This window comes from Ctenocephalides felis, unplaced genomic scaffold, assembly GCF_003426905.1.
Source record: "Ctenocephalides felis isolate EL2017-DRISC unplaced genomic scaffold, ASM342690v1 CF-g0.4_SCAFFOLD_00845, whole genome shotgun sequence".
NCBI lineage: Eukaryota > Metazoa > Arthropoda > Insecta > Siphonaptera > Pulicidae > Ctenocephalides > Ctenocephalides felis.
In genome coordinates this window covers 48514480-48536512 of record NW_020536999.1, presented here as the reverse complement: position 1 = coordinate 48536512, position 22033 = coordinate 48514480, and the positions used below count along the sequence as shown (strand labels likewise).

General features: G+C 28.6%; 1 protein-coding gene across 1 annotated transcript in view; it reads right to left on the bottom strand.

Annotated features, from left to right (window-relative positions):
* LOC113364222 overlaps window positions 1–7010 on the bottom strand; it is a 25315-nt gene extending 18305 nt beyond the window's left edge. Inside the window, exon 1 of the mRNA XM_026606712.1 lies at window positions 6938–7010. Coding sequence (XP_026462497.1) covers window positions 6938–6943 — 6 coding nt within the window. The 5' untranslated portion in view covers window positions 6944–7010. The remainder of the gene's footprint in view (window positions 1–6937) is intronic.
* Window positions 7011–22033: the final 15023 nt, after the last annotated feature.

Genomic DNA, 22033 nt, shown 5'->3' with positions numbered 1-22033 from the left:
GATGAAAGAGATTATTAATCGAAAAACTTAAATGAACAAATTATAAAAGTTAACCTTGTCAAAATCATTTATCATATAATGCATATTAATGATAAATCGGTTTAATCGATGTTAGTTGAAATTAATGGTTTTATAAATATTAAAAGTTATAGGTCGGTGCGATGTTCTAGGAATATAAACTATACTATGCTATATTTACTATGGGTAAATGTCTATTTAATTTAATTAGAATTTACGCATAGGGAAGACGAAAGATCTAATTTGACTTTGAGAAATTTTATTGTGAAAACCAAAACAATTATATCATAATAAATAACACGTATCAAACAAACAATTATCTGACTATGTTCAGTAAAAATCCCAGCTAATCCATTTTCTGGAAATGTGTTTGTTTATATTTTTCAAAAATTGACAATCCGGTCCTTTTAACCCATGGGCGGGGTAAATTGGGACGGCCAGAGGGCAAACAGGTCCAATGTTTCATTATAATCTTAAAAGGTTTTTACAAAATAGAAATTACATTATTCAAGCAATGCAAAATATATATTTCATGGGTGCATTTTTTACCTAGATAACATTGTATATAGCCTTGATCTGGTATTTTGTCAGAAAAATTCATCAGCAGAGTTGAAATAATTATTTATTTAAATTTTATCTGGTGAAATTGCTTGTTTTAATTTACTTTTTTATTTCCAATTTTTTATTTTTTAGGGTGCTATTTGCTATCTCTAATTTTGTAGGGTGAAAGTATAGTTGGACGATTTTACTCTAATCAGGTGTAAGCCTTTATAAAGGTTTATATAAAAATACTATTTAATCTAACATGAAAATTAACAATTAACAACAACAATCTTATAAAGCAATTAAATTCCGTATACTTATTATTAGAACTTATATTAAGGTCTGGAAAACTAAACAACAGTGCTCATAATCAAAACAAATAACGTAAGAAAATACTTTTGTTATGGATTTTTAACGTAAGAATCGCTAAGGTGGTGTCTGGTTAAATATCTTTTCCCCTCTACTTTCAAATAATGCTGTTAAAAAATTCTTAACTTCACTGGTTTTTGAGATATCGGTGGTGGTTCTTTTTACCCATGGACCTTTAAGCCCACACTACCATATAGTGCTTTCAATATCACATATAATCAATATTTATAGTGACTTACGTAATGTGAAAAAGTGTGTAAATCAGAAAACGTTCAATTTATTATAATATTAATATTCTATATTAACTCGTTTCACTTATCTTGACTTACATGCCTTGACCCCATTCCCGATTCAGAATCCTATTTTATCTATTTTTGCACTTTACAACTAATATACTTACAAAAACATGAGAAAGATGAAACATTAATAGAAATCATCATCACACAATATAAACAATTATGTTTTTATTTATTTTTTTGCATTACATGAACCAGTTTCGTTCTGCAAACGAGACGCCTGTGGAACTGATCAGGTACAAGAATTACCAATCTCCGTGGTTTGCTTGACCTGGTTGAAAAACATTAATAATAATCTACAAACCCACTGAGGAATAATAATAGATTATGAATAGATGATGTCTATCATCATTGATCAATCTTAGACTTATTCATAAGCGATTAGAAACTTTTTGTTCTCTTGAGACATACTGATTCATTGTCGGGTTTATGAAAGGTTTGGAGATCGATTTATACAGGTTATATTGTGGTATAGCGGGCTTTAAAGGTCCGCGGGTAAAAAGGTCTACCAAAGATCTCAAAAACAAGTGAAGTTAAAGATTTTTTAACAATTATATTTGAACATAGAGGAAAAAAGATGTATAACCAGCCATCATCTCACGACGTCGTTATCAAGAGAAAATGGAAATGTTTGAAAATCCATAACAAAAGTATTATCTTTCGTTGTTAGCTTTTTTGGTTGTGAGCATTGTTGTTTACGAGACCTTAATATAATTTTTAAGAATTAGTTTTTCAATTGTTGTATCAGAGGTTTTGTCATTTTGAGTTTAATTCAACAGTTTTTTTTTTATATAAGCTCTAAAAGCTCACATGTGGATGGAGATAAAAAGGCTGACTGAATTTTTATCCTGAAAAGGTGTAAACAATAAAAAAATAAATAATAAAGTGAATTTATTTAAAAATGCAATTCTGCATGAGATATGTAAAGTAAATAGTTATTCCAACTATGCCGTTATAGTTAAGTAAAAAAAATTACTTCTGAAATTTATATTTTGCATTGGTTAAAGTATGTAAATATTATTTGCTAAAGTTGTTTTGAAATTAAAAATAGGGCTTGTAAAAATTTTACTGAACATAGCTTGTAATGCATTGTAAAGTAGTTCATTTGGTTTAGAGACAATTATAATCAATTAAATTCAAATTGTACCTTTGTGCCCTACCATAATATAATATTGAATTTTTGTATGCGTTCATTTATAAGGAAATAAAAAATAGATTCAATAATTCTATATTTCATTAGTAGTGCGGGGCACAATGGTCCAATATGACTTTGAGCAATTGTATTTTGAAAACCAAACCGTAATTACATCACAAGAAATTACACATACTAAACAAATGTTTAGTAAAACTTTGCCACCTGGTCCTTCTTACCCCGTAGGCAAGGTAAAAAAAAACCGCCATCGTGCAAACAGATACATGGTTTTATTTTAAATTCTGAAGGAATTTTATAAAATATAGGCTATATTATTCAATCAAAGCTAAATATAAACTTCATGAGTACATTCTTTACTGTATACAACTTTGATCTAGAATTTCGTCAGAAATAATCATTAGCATAGTTAAAATAAGTATTTAATCAGCTTTTGTAAAATTGCATTTGTAAACTTGATTCAGTGTTATAATTACTATTTTTCATTGTTTACACCTTTTCCAGGTTAAAGATTTAGTTGGATCCTTTCACCCCATCCCCATTCAAGCTTTTATAGTACTACTATACTATACTATATAAAAAAAACTGTTGAATCTAACTTAAAAAGATAAAGTACTAAGATTTTGTAAACTAAGCAACAGTACTCAAAGCCAAAAAAAAAACGACTAAAGAGAATACTTTTGTAATAAAATTTCAAAGATTTCCCTTCAATATCAATAGCAACGTCGTAAGAAACATCTTTTCCCTCTGCTTTCAAATGTTGTTGTTAAAAAAATTCCTGATATTACTTGTTTTTGAGATATCGGTGTTGGACTTTTTTACCCGCGGATCTTTAAGGCCCGCTCTTCTCTATTTATAATTTTCTAATCAAAAACTATTATAGTTTTCAAAGTATATCTAATGATATCGAAATACTACAAAAATATTGAAATAACATATATTCAAAACAACTATCAAAAATTTGAAGGTTGTTGGATGTAGAAAGGAGTTTTAATATAAGAATATAATATCGCTTAATTTATATAAGTTATATGTATTGAGCATTTTTTTATTATCCACTTATGTTACAAAAAATTTACATACTTTATCACGATCAATCAATGTCTATTATAACTCTTCCACAAACAATAAACAAATATCGATTTCAAGTGCAAATAACTAACTGGCTGGTACAATTATCTCTATCTGTCTGATTAAAAACTACAAGATGGATCAGGTGTTTATATCAGTTTTTCTTTATTATCATAATATTATCCTCGTCTTCGAAGACAGGCGTTGATACGACAAATCGGCCTACGACGGCGACGACGACGTCGACGACGACGCGACGTCTGGCCGCATTCCGAGGGAACGCGCTGCCGGCCAACTGTGTTACCGTCGCGCACTTTCTGGGTTACCGGAGTCGAGAGACAATCCGGACGGAAAAAATGATGGAAACAAGTGCGAGATATGTGATGTGCAATGGTGATATATTTGGGAACTAGTGGAGCATGGCATCGTGCCTTAAGGCAAATTTCTGCAACTTTCCGTACCAAAAATTAAATTTTTTAAAGAAGATTCAAATTTTTTCGGACGCTTCTTTCGAATTGAATTACCATTTGGTGAGGATCACTTTGATTAATTTGATATTGAGTGGACTGTAAATTATAAATATTTCATCACCATAAGAAGATGTGAATAAAACCACTATTTAATTTATGACATATATTGAACTACGCTCTACAACCTTCTTCTCTTATTACATTTGCTAGACTCCCTTATTATTATATGTTACAGGTATTTATACTCATATAATTGTATCCCCTACCCCGAAGGGTCCCAGGTTAAATAAAAGCCCTGGTCAAATCTTGACCACCATTATTGTCACTTTTTTACCTATATCTTCGGAAGGGCTAAACCTGCCTTCGCTAAAAACTAATCAGCACGTCTCCTTATCAATACAAATCGAATGTTTTTTGAATTTTTCAAATCGCTTCATCCGTGTTCCCGAAATAGTCGACGAAAATTTGTATTCGAGCACACATGCACACGCACACACATACATACACACACACATATACATCCATTTTTTCTAAGGTATGCCAAAATATTCAGAAACCTCTGAAACGTAAAGATATATCAAAATTTTCATTTTCGATTTTTTTGCGATTACTATAACTTACCCTACGAGAAGTTAATTAACTATGGTTATATTTATTATTTACTTCCCGTAGGGTAAGTTATAGTAATTATTATTTTTCTTTACGTTTCAAAAGTTTCTGAACATTTTGTCATACCTCAGAAAAATATATGTATGTGTGTATATGTGCGTGTGCGGATACAAATTATTGTCGACAATTTCAAGAGTACGAATCAACCGATTTGAATAATTAAAAATACATTTGGTTTGTTGATAGGAGATGTGCTGATTAGTTTTTGGCTAAGGCAGATACAACCGTTTAGAATATATGAGGCAAAAAGCATCAAAAATGGTAATCCAGTTTTTAACAGAACGAAAACATTTTTAAAAAACATTTTACTTGTATTGACAAAATAAACAACTGATTAAGATTTTGGAATGGCTGGTATAGCGGTTTCGCAAATTCAATAAAAATTTAAAAAAAAAGTTGTTTGGTCAAATATAAATATTAAACAAATAGCACATTAAATTATCAGATATTTTATAAAGATTTTAATAATAGGTACAAATTTTGTTTATAATTATATGGGCTTGAACCAATTTTCACACGTTAGACTACAAAGCGGTGCTTATGCGCTTTAATATTTTGTCATTTTGAAAAAAGTTCAATCTTTTCAAACGTTTTCAGAACTCAAAAAAGTCATATTTTTTTTCAAATTCTAAAATATTTGGAAATCTAATTTTTTCCAAAAATTTTTTTTCAAAAAATTTGAAAGCTTTTCTAAAAAAATTAAATATTAGGTACGGAAAGTTCCAGAAATTTGCCTTAAGGCATGTTGCCATGCACCAACTAGTTTTGTTAATAAATAAATTAAGATATATGGTATTTGACGGAGTTGCATTCAATAATTTTGCGATTGATAAATTTTCCACTGGTTACTTAATGTATGTTTTTGATTTTAACGCATAAATAAAATTTTCTACGCATAAATGTGAAAAAATTGAAGATGGATTAAAGATATCGATATACCGATGTAACAAAGGTTTTATTACATATATAAACATAGGCTGCTTAAAGTTTTCAATTTACCCATGGAACTTCACCTTCAAGCCTTATTCTACCCTATATATCAAAGTATATATTATAGTTTCTTTATAATATATAATTTTGTATAGTATGTTATGATTATTTGACGTTAAAACATATTTAATATTTTAACAACAAATGCTTCAAAATAAAATATAATTTTTATTTAAAACTGTACATTTTCGAGAACAAAATATATCTAATCATTCAATAAGAAAGTACAATAAAGTAATTGTAATAATATAATAACAATAAATAATCACAATAGCTACCTAGCAAAGAGTACAATAATGGTTACATTTTTGCGAAGGCGGGTCCAGTGATTTTGGAGTCGCAGGGAAAATATAAAAAAATGACACTTGATAGTCTGAAATGATCATGGCAAGTCATTACGATTGATTCATATAATAGAAATATTTATACACAAATGACAGGTAGACAAGTAGACAAACAAGGTGGATAGGTAGACGAGTAGACATGTAGACAGATGAGTAGGTTTTCAAATAGACATGTAGGAAGGTAGAGAGATCGATAGGTAACTTACAGGTGGTCAGGTAGACATGTAGCCAGGTAAAAGGTAAATAGATGAACAAGTAAAAATGAACAAAAGTAGACAAGTAGAGAGGTCAACAGAAGGACATGTAGACAAGTGCAAAAGTAGGCAGGTATACTTTTGAATAGGTAAACAAAAGTAAATCTTTAGACGGGCAGATTATACACAATTTAAATATTGTTTGATTAAATCGATTATTTACACATATCTGGAAGTTGGTGCACTTAGTACTTTGTATTTGATTATATACAAATATTGAACATCTATTTTGAGTAAAAACGATGATAAATCTAAAACTAAATAATGTAATACTTTGTGCTATTTTAAATTCAAAAATTTCGTAATTAAAAAATCATATAATAAATCAAATATAAAATATTCAATAATAAATGCTATCAATTTCGCAAATCGAGGATGACACAACATTCAACTACTTTTCCTCTACACTAACAAGTAAATCGTTCCACTCCATTTTTACTACAATTAACTGCATTTTTCACCTGCAACTCATTATAGAATAATTTAAACTTGACACATTCATCTCAAACAAGCGCCACTTTTTGCAGGTTCAAACAACGTATGTAGGTACTCTTATGACGCAGAACAATCGCACGAATTCCCATGGCCGGGCCACTTGCAAAAAGAATGAATACAAAAAATGCTAAAAGTGACCGTTTAGTGCAATTACGTCTGCAGAACATAGAATGTGGAACATACTAATGACAGTAATCTAACAACAACAGCGGCAATTGCTAACAGAATAATAATAATTCGAAAGGCGATAACCCTGAACGAGACTTACGGACATTTCGCTTTTTAGACTTTTAGGCACGTCTGGAGATCAGATAATGGAAGAGCTGGACCGTAACATTTTCTTCAAACAATTGAGATTTCTGGAAAAAATCATACCTAAATTACAAGTAATACTGAAACTGAGGTACCAATAAAGCCATCTTAATTGAAGTAATTTTTTATTTATATCAAAAGTATGTGCACTTCTGGAGATGAGAGAGTAGAAAAACTAGACCATAATATTTTCTTTAACTAATTGAAATTTTTCGGAGAAATGCATGACTTAATCACGAGTAATGCTAAAATTGATGTAAATATAGATGGTAACCCTATAAAGCCAAGTTTTGTCTGATATCAAAATTATGTGCACGACTGGAAATCAGATAATAGAAAAGGTGGTCCATAATATTTTGTTTAACCAATTGAAATTTCTCGGAGAAATTCTTGACTAAATTACAAGTAATACAATAGTTAATGTAAATATAGATGGTAAACCTATGAAGGCAGGTATAAACACTAAGGTATTAAAATTGAGAGAAGAAAGTATGTTTTATTTGACTTTCTTCATTTTAATTATCCAGAAAATACAACAGATACCAGTCTTCTGGTATAATTTCTATGCTTTGTGTAATAAATACATTTTGAGGTGGGCTGACAAAAGCTTTAGTGCAATATTTTTTAAAAAGCTTTTAATGGTACAATTTCTGGTTATACCAGCTAATATGTATACAGTAAAATACAGAAAAGCGAATAGATTGGTACCAAATACTGCTATAATAATTATTATAGTATATAATATTTTGTTAAACAATTATCTTAAAAGAGGGACCAATATGTTTCCATAAAAGAATATGTAATGATTGTGGTACTCATATATTTCGAATCTAATATGAATTAGTTCATATATCAATATTAGTATTTGTATGAGAATTAGTATGAGTAAGCTTCTGCCAAAAAACTGCTATAATAATTATTATAGTATATAATATTTTGCTAAATATTTATCTTAAATAAGGGACTAATATGTTTACATAAAAGAATATGTAATGATTGTGGTACTCACATACTTCGAATCTAATATGAATTAGTACATATATCAATATTTTATAAGAATTAGTATGAATAAGCTTCTGCATTTGCCTAAAAGACGAATGAATCACCGTTATAATTATAATATTTTTTATAATATTATGAATCACCTAATAAGTTCAATGTATACTTCATAACATACCGCGCTTTCCAATCAGAAAACGTTATAACTAGATTTATACTTAATCAAGTAATAATTTATGATTCAATTAGGAGTATGCTAGTAATTGAGCTCAATAAGAGTAAAATTATATATGATATGTAAACTCTTACAAGTTTTATACATGTAATTAGTTAGGTGGTTAAAACAAAATACATGATTTAAAATAAAATATGTATGAAGTTTTCAAATATAAGAGAGATTTTAGTCAATCAATCATAAATTGTTATGAGAAGTCGTATCAAACGACTTCATCTCTTTGATGAATTAAATTAAATCGTAACTAATAATTACCTTTTCGAAATCGGTCAAACTTTATATACAGTTGAATAACTTTGAAATTGATAAATTTAATTAAAACTGCAGTCCTCTAGGTTCACAAAAATTTATCATTCAAACTACTATCCATTATATACTAAACCTAAATTTTTTAATTTAAAATTGAAGTAAGTAATATTTGATTAAAATTTAATTCAAATTAAATAATTCTCATTAATTTGAATTAAAAATTTAATTTAAATTAACATTATCAGATATGAAGGTGTGAAACTATATAGCATTGTATTAATCCAAGACACTGTGTTAAAAATAAAAACAATCAACAGTAATTGCAAAATTGTAATAAATAAATATGAATCTTAAAAATGTATATTAATATTTAGATAGCAAACCAATTTTTTCATTCATCTAAAAAACTAGTATTAGACACCAATATGTTGGAATTACATTTTTAATTTACATTTATAATTACAACTACAAAATTACATTTTTCATATGTTGGAATTACATTTCTAAATGTATATTCACTTAAATAACTAAATGATTGTTTTTTTTCAATAAAATAAATAAAATGATATCAGCTCTTCTACTATTAAAGTTATATTTTGGAATGCTGCGAGCAAACGTGTTGTTGACAGTTGATTTGCTTTTCACTCGCCTATTTAAGTAAGAAAATAACGTAATATACATTTATTTCCGGACGGAAATTAGAGATTACGAACAAGATTTATTTCTTATAATTATTCCAGAAGAATTTATATATAGAAAGCAAGTACCTACTAAGCCTACGTAACATGATTCCAATATCTGTTTTTCTGACTACCTTACAAAAAACTTATTTCTAGCCTTTAGTAATTCTAACATCAGGCAGCATTGATGACAATAAAATTTCAAGTGGGAATTTCCTTTTATGTGTGTAGCTCAAACATATAATAACTTAGAAGTAATAGTTAATATAAACCGCATACATAGGACAATGGCAAACCGATGGGTTGCCTGTAATGGAACATTAGTTTGTCTTCAACAGAGCTTAAGTAGTTCTGATTGTTGTTGAAATAACACACATATTAAACCTGTAGTTAAAATACAGATTACAAGCTGCCTATTATTATGCGCAGACATTCAGTACTTGTTTTGTTAATTAGAATAACAGGTGGCAATTAGAAGGCTACCCAGTAGGTGTCCTTTTCCTTGCAAAATATATTTAACATATTTAATTAGTATTTTTGATCATTATTTCTGCAGTAATGCTCTGAAAGGCAGTTTTTAAAATATTAATATTTATAATAATATTATATTTAAAATCCGCATTCTAATAAAAAAATCTGATTTCACTCCTGCTTTAGATAAAGCTGGTTGTTGTGAGTCTCAAACAAGAAACTATTGGGTGCTTGTCCAAGTTCTTATAATGGAGCCACGGTCAACTCAATTATTTTAATATAAATAAAACTTGCTTTCAAATGAAAAAAAAAAAAAACAAAATTTCATATTCAAAGGTACAACAGAGTAAGGTTTTGTAACAACAGAGTTTGAAATTGAGAATTTTTAGTAACTATTTTCAGATGATCAAATAGTTAAAATCCAATTTAGAAATAAATATAATTATTAATTATTTTAAATTATCATAATTTATTAATATACTAAAATAAAATATAATAATTTATTGATACTTATGATATTATATATTTCTGCTACATTATCAGAATTGTTAGCAAGCTCAATGCCATTTATATGCCTGAGGACACAACATTCTTTAATTGACAAAGTAATAAAAAACGTATTGCTAAATCCAATCCATAGTCAATAAATCGGATAATGATTTTATTATTAATCTTTAATGACCGAATTGGTTTGATTGCTTAAACTTGAACTTGTTGAGTTCATTGAAAATTCATTACGTCCAGATCTCTAGAATAATTATACTTAATTTTATAATAGATTAATGGTCGCATTAATCTAATCGATTTTGATTTACGACCTTGTAGAACATTGGGTAAAAGATTTTTTATGTTCATTTAATTTGTAATTGATTTTATTACATACACAGATATATATGGAACCGTGGACAAAAAATTGTATCCGTATAGGTATACATACGCACACACACGCTTACATTAATTTTTTTAAGGTAAGCCAAAATGTTCAGAAATGTAAAGACATGCAAAAATTCTTTTTTTCTTTTTTTTGGGATTACTGTAACTTACACAACCCTAAGGAAAGTTAATGAAGCTGATATATAATTATTTAACAATAAGAATAAAATTTATTAAGTAATGTTAAAACATTATAAATTTTAAGTAAGCAAAATAATTCGTCACATAGTCATTTAATACTAACTTTACTTATTGCTTGACGAAGATTTATAATTACTATACTATTTTAGTTTAATAATCATAAATTCATTGGCAGGTTGACAATTTTTAAACCTGTATTGTATTGGTTTTTTGTATACTATTTGATTTTTAGCTGGTTAAACATATGCAAAATTTCACTGGATAAGTCTACAAAAAACGACAACTATTTGGGTACTCCAATAAGTGGCTTAATCAACCGTAAATCCGTAAATCCACTTGCGCCCATTCACAAGTTTTTCTATCAAAATCCATTTTAGAAAACGATTTTTAAGTTTTTCTATCTCAATTATTACACTATATTGCGACAATTGTGATTGAATTGCCTATCGATGGCAGTATTCAAGGTTGTTTTCATAAACGGGATAAACTTTTTCTCAATGTGTCGCAATATGACCTAGATGTATTGTTTTATTCGTTTTTACTTGACGTTCTACTTTGACAGTTTTACGCCTCAATCACTATATGGGTGAGAAAATTGTTGCTTAATAATAAAAAAAACTGATTAATCAAGTGCATGCACGCTTCACCTGTAGAATAAAAGTTATATTAGTAGGTACTTTCATGTTATAATTTGTCACAAACTTGTGGACCTTTTTTGGGAAATTGTTAACTTTTTCTTTATTTTCATATATATTATTTGTACTGATTACTAAGATAAAATGTATAACAATATTCATAAACACTATTAATACTCTTGGGTAATAAACTCATATTTTAATTATATAAAATAATGTTTAAGTACCAATTTTACATATTAAAATATATCTTTTTGAATTGAAAAAAAGACACAAACAAAGTACAACACAGAAGAAAATACATTAGAAATTGATATAAGTAATGTTTACATTTTATTTATTATTGAGAAATACTGCATTAATAAATTTAAACAAATAATGATTATTTAGAACTAGGCAGAAACAACATGGAAAAATTATATGAACACCACTTAACTGCTAAAGCCTGCAGAAATCCTACTGATTCATACCAAAGAAACGATTTTTTTATTTATTATTCTCATTTTAAATATTTTAAGAAATTAAATATTAAAAACTTTTGAAATCCATTTTTTAAATAGCATGAAGGCGGGCTTAAAGAGCCGCGAGTAAAATGTTTTACCATCGATATTTCATCAACAAGTAAAATTAAGAACTGTTTAGCAAAAATATTTGAAAGTAGAGGGAAAAATATGTATAACCAGCTGCCACTCTGATTGTTACGACGTCGTTATCGAGAGAAAAACAGCAATGTTTGAAAATCCAAACCAAAATCATTTTCTTTCGTTATTAGTTTTTTCGGTTCTGAGAACAGTTGTTTAGTTTACGAGACCTTAATATATTTTTTAATCGTACATTATTTGAATGTTTCATAAGATTTATTTTTGGTTTTAAGTTAGATTCAACAGTTTTTCATATAATCTCTATAAAAGCTTACATGTAGGTGGGATAAAAAGGACCGACTGAGCTTTAACTCTGGCAAAGGTATAAATAATAAAAAATAGTGAATAAAAAATTATTAAAAAAAGGGTAAAGGAACCATAAGCTAAAGAAATATGATTATTCTGTTGATTATTTCTGATGAAATACCTGATCAAGTTCATATACAGTGTTATTTCTGTAGAAAATGTACCCATGATAAATACTTTAAATTTGCATTGCAAATTTTGGTAAATTTTGCATTGGTTGAATATTGTAACTATTATTTTGCAAAATTCCTTTGATACCCCGTCTAAAGGGTAAGAAATACCAGGTGACAAATTTTTGAAAAACAGCAAAAACCACATTTGCACAATTAGTCTAGTCATTATAGCCAGTTCACCTCGGAATTCGAGATACCCAGCTGTAAGTCTGCAAATACTTGTATATTGACACCCTAAAGTTGTCTCAAAACCTACATATGGTATTGACACCTCACCATATTTTACAGACTTACAGATTCCGAGATTCTTACCTAATTTAAGCTTTAATGGCTGGACTAAATGATGAATTAGCTGGAAATTTTACTGAACATAGTCAAATAGTTGTTTGTTTGATATTTGTTATTTGTTGTAATATAATTGGTTTAGTTTTCACAATGTAATTGCCCAAAGTCATATTGAACCTTTGTGTCCCACCCTACAAATTAATTAAATTCAGTGGATACTTATACAACATTCAGTATCTCAGGACTCATGTATAAATAATGCACAACAAAAAGTAGCTAGAATTATAAATGAATAGAGATTAATAATAGATATTTCATTATTACTATTACCTTAATTATATTTTGTTCTATATTCTCTTTTAAGCTAAAAGTAAGAGTATTGGAGCTTGTATCTTACAGGCTTCAAACTTCACTAAAATATGTTAAAAAATTCAAATATATAATTGTATTTTAACAATAAATAATAATTAGAAACTGAATCTGCACGAAATAACTATGTATGTACAATGTATCATGATAATATGAAAAAAATTTATCTATATTATTGCCTTATTATTGTAAGCACTGAATAACATCCAATTTTTCTAATAGTCCATGGAATAGAGATCAATCATTTAAATTTAAAAAATTGCTAACAAATTACTATGCGATATGAAGCGTGTGGAAAAACATGTACCGTTGAAACATTTTTTTGTATCTCCCAATCTGTCTATTACACATGCGAATTTCTTGTACCATTGATAGAATCGTCAACGTCCCAGATTTTTTAATAACAATCAGAAAAAAAATAGGTCAGCAATGCGATAAAACAGAAACCTACGCAAGTGGAAAAATGATATAGACATTACAATAATGATGTAGGAACAAAGAGACACACATATTATTGTGGAAATAAATGTAAATTTCAAGTTGATTATCTATTTATGGACTGGTGGCCACTGTTGGAGACTTTGATATGGTCGCGTCCAGTGATACGGTCATGACCAGAAATGGATAAGGTAGATTTAATTGATGGATAGATTGTTAGATCAGTAGCACAAAGAAATATTTTATTGACATGAAGTTATTTTTATATATTTCATCGCTAAAGATGGTACTAGGAAAAAATTGTAGATCAACGTTCCAAAAATTTTTGGTGATCATAAATTGCAGAAATAGCCCAAAGAACATCAAACTTTATAATTTTTCTTATTTGTTTAGAATATCAATCAGAATTTGAGAATTATAGGAGCTGTTGTGATGAATTACTTACATATTTCTACATGTTTATCTATGATTACTTACTAAGTACGTCGGGTTTTTATATATGGCAACCCAATGATATAATCTCTATGTGATGAATTTCTATTACTACATTTTTTGTAATAGTGATGAATTTTTATTGATGCAGCGATGCAGAATAAAGGCTACTTCTACTTGGAAACTTATTGATATCTATATTTCCAAGTAAAAACCTTTGTCACTACTGCTTGACATCAAACTGCTCGAAGCGGGTATCGAATCCGAAAAAAACAGCCAACCTATATGGGTTTATACACTAAAAATACAATTTAAATACTTGTTTAAGATTTTTCTAGTACAACATAACAACCGATGTCACTACTGCTTGACATCAAGCTGCTCGAAGCAGGTATCGAACACGAGAAGAACATCCAACTTATACGTGATTATATACTAAATACTTGTTTAAGATTTCTCTAATACAATATAAAAACCAATATCACTACTGCTTGACATCAAGTTGCTCGAAGCAGGTATCGAACCCGAAGAGAACATCCAACTTATATGGGCTTATATACTAAATATACCATTTAAATACTTGTTTAAGAGTTTTCTAATATAATATAAAAGCTCAATAGAAAGTTAAAGTACAGAATAATTATTTGAATGTCTAATTTTATTTTGGACGAGTTGCAGACTTTTTTGGTAAGGTACATAGTTAAAAGATAATTTTTTATCTATATATTACATAGCTAAATCTTAGATCGTTTGAGTTTCAAATAAGCAATCCAATAATAAAAAACTAAAAAATTATTATTGATTACAAACGTTTTGGAAATAATTGCGTTCCATCTTAAGCAAATCTTCCAAGAACATAATATTGACTAGAAAATAAACAAAATAAATAATGGATATGACTTAAATAATAAAAGTTATAAATGAAAAAAAAAATTACCTTAAAAGAAATATTAAAATTAAAATATTAAACAAGTTACCTAAAAGAAGGTCGAAAAATGGGAATTGGTGCATAAATTGGATGAAATGTATTGAATTGTTTGGGGTATAATCATTTTACGGATTAAATATTTAGATACGCATGTGTATATGTAAATATATATATATTAGGGTGGTCCTTAATATGGACATTTTCGAATTTCCTTGCTCCCAAGGGCTCAAATGGTTCCAAATTGATAAAAAACAATTCTTTGAAAGTTTTAGCTCTTAGTATTGTCTTTTAGATGGAGCGCAATTCAATCAAAGTTTTGTATGGAAATAGCATGAAAAAATTATCAAAAAATTTGCATAGCGGCGAATTCTCAATAAAAAATGACACGAGTTTTCACTTTTAATTCATTTGTTGCTAAGTTATACCTAATTTTTTTATTTTCAAAAGTTTTTTCATGCTACTTCCATACAAAGTTTTGATTGAATTGCCTTTATTTAAAAGTTATTATTAAGAGCTAAAACTTTCTGAGAATTGTTTTTTATCAATTTGGAACCATTTGAGCCCTTGGGAGCAAGAAAATTCGAAAATGTCTATATTAAGGACCACCCTAATATATATATATATATATATATATATATGCATAAGTATTGTAATTTATAAAATGATCATACCACAAAAAATCCAATAAGGTAAAGTAATGCTGTCATACGATTACCCATCATTTGCTAGAACTGATTAACAAATATCTTGCCTTGTATTATATGTATGATTCAAATAGTTACTTACACAAACCCTCGACTTTGACATTAAAACTAAATTTAATATCATGAAAGCAAAAAACTTGATATTAGCCTTTACAGTTTTATATGAAGCCACGTCTGAAATTAGTGAAGATTATTTCAATATTGCAGACGACAACATAATTACAGTCAAAAATGAAATGGAAATTATGGTTAAATTATTTGAAATACAAACTGCTGTTATATTCGATGTTGACAATTTGATGGAATATCAAGATATGCCAAAATTTTCAAATAATGTAACAACTATATACAGTGATAAATACATAACAGTGCTACCAGAATTAAATTCTAAGACAACAGCGTATTTGTTAGTGATGTCCGAATCGATGTTCTACCTTAATATATTTGTGAAACATTTTTATAAATTTAGTAACTATGAATATCAAACACTTCTTATTATATACTTTCCACTAATATCATTGGAAAATGATATAACAAGTTCTATGTGGTTGCAATTTTATTTTCGTGTTTGTACCAAGCAAAATATAGTCAGAGTTTTGATATACTATTTTTCATTGACAAATGATTCTTGGCGTTGGTTCAGTTCCAATATTGTTACAGGGCATACTTATGAACAAACTGGTAATTATGGTGTAAAAAAATATTGGGAATATATTGATACAAAATTTTATGGAAATATTGTTATTTGTTTCCGAGAAAATGCTTCTCCAACTACTCTTTTATTGAAGAATTCAACTAACCACAGTTTGTATTCAGGGACTGATGTGTTTTACATGAAAACTGTTCTAGTAAAATTGAATTTGACGTATGATATAATTCTATTAACAGAGGAACCAGAATTCTGTGGTATATTATTTTCTTCGATGGAGACTATGGAATATACTAAAGATCTTAGATTTTTGTACCCGGTCAACATGAACCATATGATCGTCATAGTTCCAAATGCAGAACCTATGAACAAAATTATGAAATATATAAAACCGTTCAATTCATCCTTATGGATTGCAGTAGTAGTTACAACTAGTATCATTTTCATAATTTTGGTGATTTTAATATAGTTAGTCATGATATTTATCAGGAACAGTACATGGACATTTTTGGCATAGTCAGCATTCTTTTTAATATATCTGTGGATGTTAATAGTAGATCATTCTCAATTAATTTATTTTTTAGCGTGTTGGTTATTTACAACTTTTTCATTTCATTTGCATATCTACCTTTTCTATACACTTTTATGTTAAAACCTTTGTATTACAAAGATATCAAAACTTTCGAGGAGATTTATGAATCAGGAATTAAAATTTTGATACCATATGGGGTACGTGACGGTTTAAACAAATACAATGTTAGTTTTGAAAGCATGTGGAATGACGTTTTTTTAGATGTGAATCTATCAGCTCCAGCAAATTTGTTCATCACTAAAGAATTAATTGACAATAATAAAATTGGATACACGTACAGTAAGCAACAATTTGATTTCCACTCCGTTTTAAACAAACATTATCATTCTTTTACTACTTCAAGCGATTTTCACAAAATCAAAGACCATCTAATTACCACTCCGATGGGTTTCAGAATTGGAAAGCAAAACCCCATAATACAAAGAATTAACCGTTTGCTGCGCAGAATTCAGGAGTCTGGTCTTCCCCAGATTTGGCACAAAAAAGCGAGTATGATTTTTGGAATTATGGTTCAGGAGTACAGAAAAAGTTAATTGTCGAGGAAAAGTTTGTTGATATAAATGCACCACTTGCTATGCCTGAATTACTTGGAATTTTTATGCTTGGGGAGGAGGAATGGTTGTCAGCTTCCTGATCTTTGTAATTGAGTTGATGGTTCAAATGTTATTAAATATAGCTGTATTAGAGCTTAAAATTTATAATAAATAAATGCCGTTGCTAATAACATTTTAGCTTATAGAATGACTGAAGAAATAATTAACCAGAACTAAAACCAGGAGAAATCCTCAATCTTTGTGATATTTGTCTGAATGGAACTAAAGCCAACGTTAATATGATTTATGTATTATAGAGTATGACTGTAAAATATTAATTGTTATTGACATAATCATAAAATATTAGAAATCAGGCTTGATATTTGATAAAATACTAGACATTTGTGAAGTTATTTGTATTAAAAACAATGTAGAAATTTGTTCCATTGCTGTTTCTTCATAACTAGTAAAGCAACAACTGTTTTAAGATGTTTTTCAACATCATAATACATTGACTTAATCAACCGAAGTTGAGATTTAGATACTTACAAGATAAAATTTTCAACTTTTTATTTCGAAAATCAAGTTTTCGATTACAGTAAATTTTAACATTACTATTTCCAATCGATCTCTCAAACACATTTAAAAAATTATCTGTAATTATATTGATCATAGTATACAGACATGTGCTTGTATGTCCTAATATTAAAGCTTTTTATTCCAAATTTTGATGAATTTATACATTTGCTATAAGAATATACTGGCACGATTAGATATATTATCGTGATTTGATTTTCACGATGTTAATTACACACATATAATAAAGTATAAAATATTATTTCTGCAATACTTTACTTGAAATTAATAATGTGGTATAGGTGTGATTAGACAAAAAATATAGTTTTTGTAGGAATTGTTAAAATATAAATGGAATAAAGTTGTATGGCTAAGGCCAAAGATGGCTCTAATAAGCTAAAAACAAAATATGTACAAAAATGTAGAATATTTGAATTTTTTATATTTAATTACAAGCTTTGCATCATGTTCACTCACAGTAGATAATTGTGTTTGTGATTAATTAATAAAAAAATAACAATCACATACATATATACAATCGAAATGGCTTGACCGATTTTTTTTACATTTTATATTCACATCTAGTAGGACTGTGCATTATTCAAAATGATTTTTTTGTATCCTAAATATACCACCACTAAGATTATTATTTATTATTATTTTATTTCTGTTATTTTTTTCTTGTTTTTTATTTCTGTTAATTTTGAACCAATTTTGTTTAATTTATTTTTTATAAAGGTTAATTCTTTTCGCTTCTTCTACGAACTTCTTTTTCGTAAAACTCATACTTTTTGTAATCGAAAAATTTCCCTTCTCCTTTTTGAATCGGTGAGGGTTTTCCATGGAATTTTGATTAGAATTTTCTTAACCTTGTGGAAAAACTTAAATTTCATTTTAAATAATATTTTATAAAGGGTTTTCCACTCATATGTTTTGGATTCTGTTCATTTTATAACCTTGCATTTTTCACTTTCAACCACAAATCTATAGTTTGTAATGGTTCTATTTCATTTCACAGGATATCTATGCTCGTCTTTTTCTAACGTTTTTTACCAAATTTTGATTGATATTATCTTGAGCTTATAAAAAAAAATATTTTTTTCTAAATATTTGATTTCCAAAACGTGGACAGTAAATGATAGTTTTTGAACAACTTTTTTTTCACTTTTTTATTCATATTTTGAATTCTTTATTCGAAGCTATGCACAATAGGGTATATAACCCTTTCCGCTCGGATGCCGCCATTCCGGCAACTTAGTACCTATCACTCTTCCAATGTACGAATGGAAAGGGTTAAAATAATATCATTCATTTTATCAATTTTGTTAATTATCAATAATGTATATTTTGTACTTTAACTTCTTGTGTTTTCGTCTCCCCTGATGTGGAATTTGACCCAGGAAGAAAGTGTATCCGTTGAGTCACAAACTGGACTGACAAATGTTTGAATTGGCGTTGAACGTAAAATAAATTAATGGGCAACAGACCGGTTATATCAGAATAAATAAGCGATAGTGCAGCCGAGGTCAAACTTAAGTATATATACAAGTACATACTGATATACATGCGGGTGTATCGATTATTCATCGAAAATGTCACATATAGAGGAGGAAAGGATTTGTTGCAATACTATTTTTTTTTTAATTTCATTATTCCTTGCGAATTAACTTCCGATTCTGAATCGAATGAGACCAAGATTGGAAAAAGTATGTGTATGTGGGTGTGCGTATGTCAGTCATTTTTTACCTTTTATCAATGTTTTCTCAAAAAACGGCTGAACCAATTTCAAAAATTTAAAAGCCATTCAATGAAAGGCCTGCAAAAAACTCTAGCGTTTATTAGTTTCGTTCGACGATCATTCAAGAAATTTCTTTAAAATTCGTCGAAATTGTCTTTTTGGCGTTTTAAATTAAACTTATAATGGCCACTGGGTTTATGATCTAATCTATAGGTTTTTAAACTTTCTGTGCCGTGGACCCATTGACATGGATCTATTAATTTTCGAATTCTTGGGATCAAAATAAGATACTTGAAGAAACTATACCTCTAAAGTAAATTCTGACGGCCCGTGCATTGAAAAATTGCGTTTTGACCCATTTAGGGTGCCTCAAACGCGTCCAAATGTATGACCGACCCCCACTAACTTTGGAAGGCCAATCCACCCATCCCCCAACCTCTGGAACCTCCCATATATATATATATATATATATATATATATATATGTATTTATATTTCCATCTGTGTGTGTCTTTTTCATTTTTTCATCATTTAATATTTTTGATTGTTATTAGTTGTAATAGAATGTAGTTCAATTTACGCAATGGCATCAACCTTCTTCTTTTATTCAACAAATAAATCATAAAATAAATACAAACTACAATAGTCGTTTTAAATATTTCAAATGGTAATATTACATAAATATCAATGCATTATATTTTTTTGCAATATTTCAACATGACCTCTATAATAAACAGTGTCAAACTAATAAGCAGTCCCGATGCCCAAGCGTAGAAAATGCCTGAAAATTCAGATAGAGTTAAAGTCATGTCGACGTCTGCTGCAGTTTCTTCGGATGTGATCTTAATTGAATTATTCTCATATATATGAAACTCATATGCACTTTTCTTGGCCCAAATCTGAGGAAAACCACCTTCTTGTGCCGAACGCAACATGCGTTCTACACGACGCACTAGAGGAAAACCTTCATAAACTTGAAACCCTATTGGTGTACTCCACAAATGGTCTTTAACCTTATAATAATCATGATAATATTTGCTTACGCCATACATTAATTTTTGGTTAAGTTTAAATTCATAATCAAAATTCGAAGTAAATAATCCATATCCAGTAGGAAAATTTATATGCGGATAAAATTCTATGAAAGAAGAACTATTTATGAAGTTAATCCTTCTGTACCAATCTGTATCGGTGAGTCTATATTCATCAATATCATTACTGAAATCATCAGGAATAATAACTTCTATTTCTTGGATATCTTCCAATGTAACTTTTTTATGATATAAAGGTTTCAGCATTAAAATGTATAAAAAAGTCAGATATGCATAAGATATAAAACAATTATAAATTATTAAAACACCGAAGAATAATTTAGTTGTACACGAACCTATCTTTATATTAATAGAAATATAGAGCAAGATACTGACAAATGCAAGAGATGTCCAATAAATATTATTAGGTTTAATTATAATCATTGTTCCGAAAATAAATATGGAAGTTACGCCTACAACCAGCCAAAGCAAGGAATTGAATGGTTTAATATATTTTATGGCATCACTAATTTTGTTTGGTTTCCCCGCAATTATTATTAATTGATTATTATCTACAGGATACATAAACCTCATTCTAGGTTCTTGTTTCAAAAATTCCATAGATGTAAAAACAAATGTGCAACGAGTTTTTCCACTTTCTATCTCCAAAATGTGATTCGTAAAATTGAGAGCTTTTAAAACTTCGCGCATGTAATATACATCTGCTCCAAAATAAATCTTTGTGTTCGAATTATCTGTCAAAAACATTGTTCCTGACGTAGGTCTACTACTTAAACATGAGAAGACATCACCTTGGAGTGATTTATCTAAGTAACTCCAATAATCTTGGATGCTATAATTATTTGTCCAATTTTGTACTTGGCTGGTGACCCCATTGAAGCTGTACCATTGCCAAGAAAAATGTATCAACGAAAAATAAAATATCAATGTTCTGATCTTATTATAATTCCAAAAAGTTAGATGATACTCCAACAGCCAGGTGTTATTAAAATCATTTAGAATATATACTGGAGGATAAAAAACCATCAGAATAGCTTGATGTTCGTAATCACTTTTGTCAAAAACGTTTTGCATAATTGTATTTGGCATCAAACTTAATTGATTGCAAAGGACAATATACACTGCCTTAGCATTCGCTGAGGCTTTATGGATTTCAGAATTATTTGAGTACAACACAACCGAAATATTGTTAAAAAATGTGACATCAAAAAGATTTATAACACTATCTGTATCCACGATTGTTAAAGTTTCAATTTATATTCCAACCATAATCAATTCGATCATGTTTTTCAAA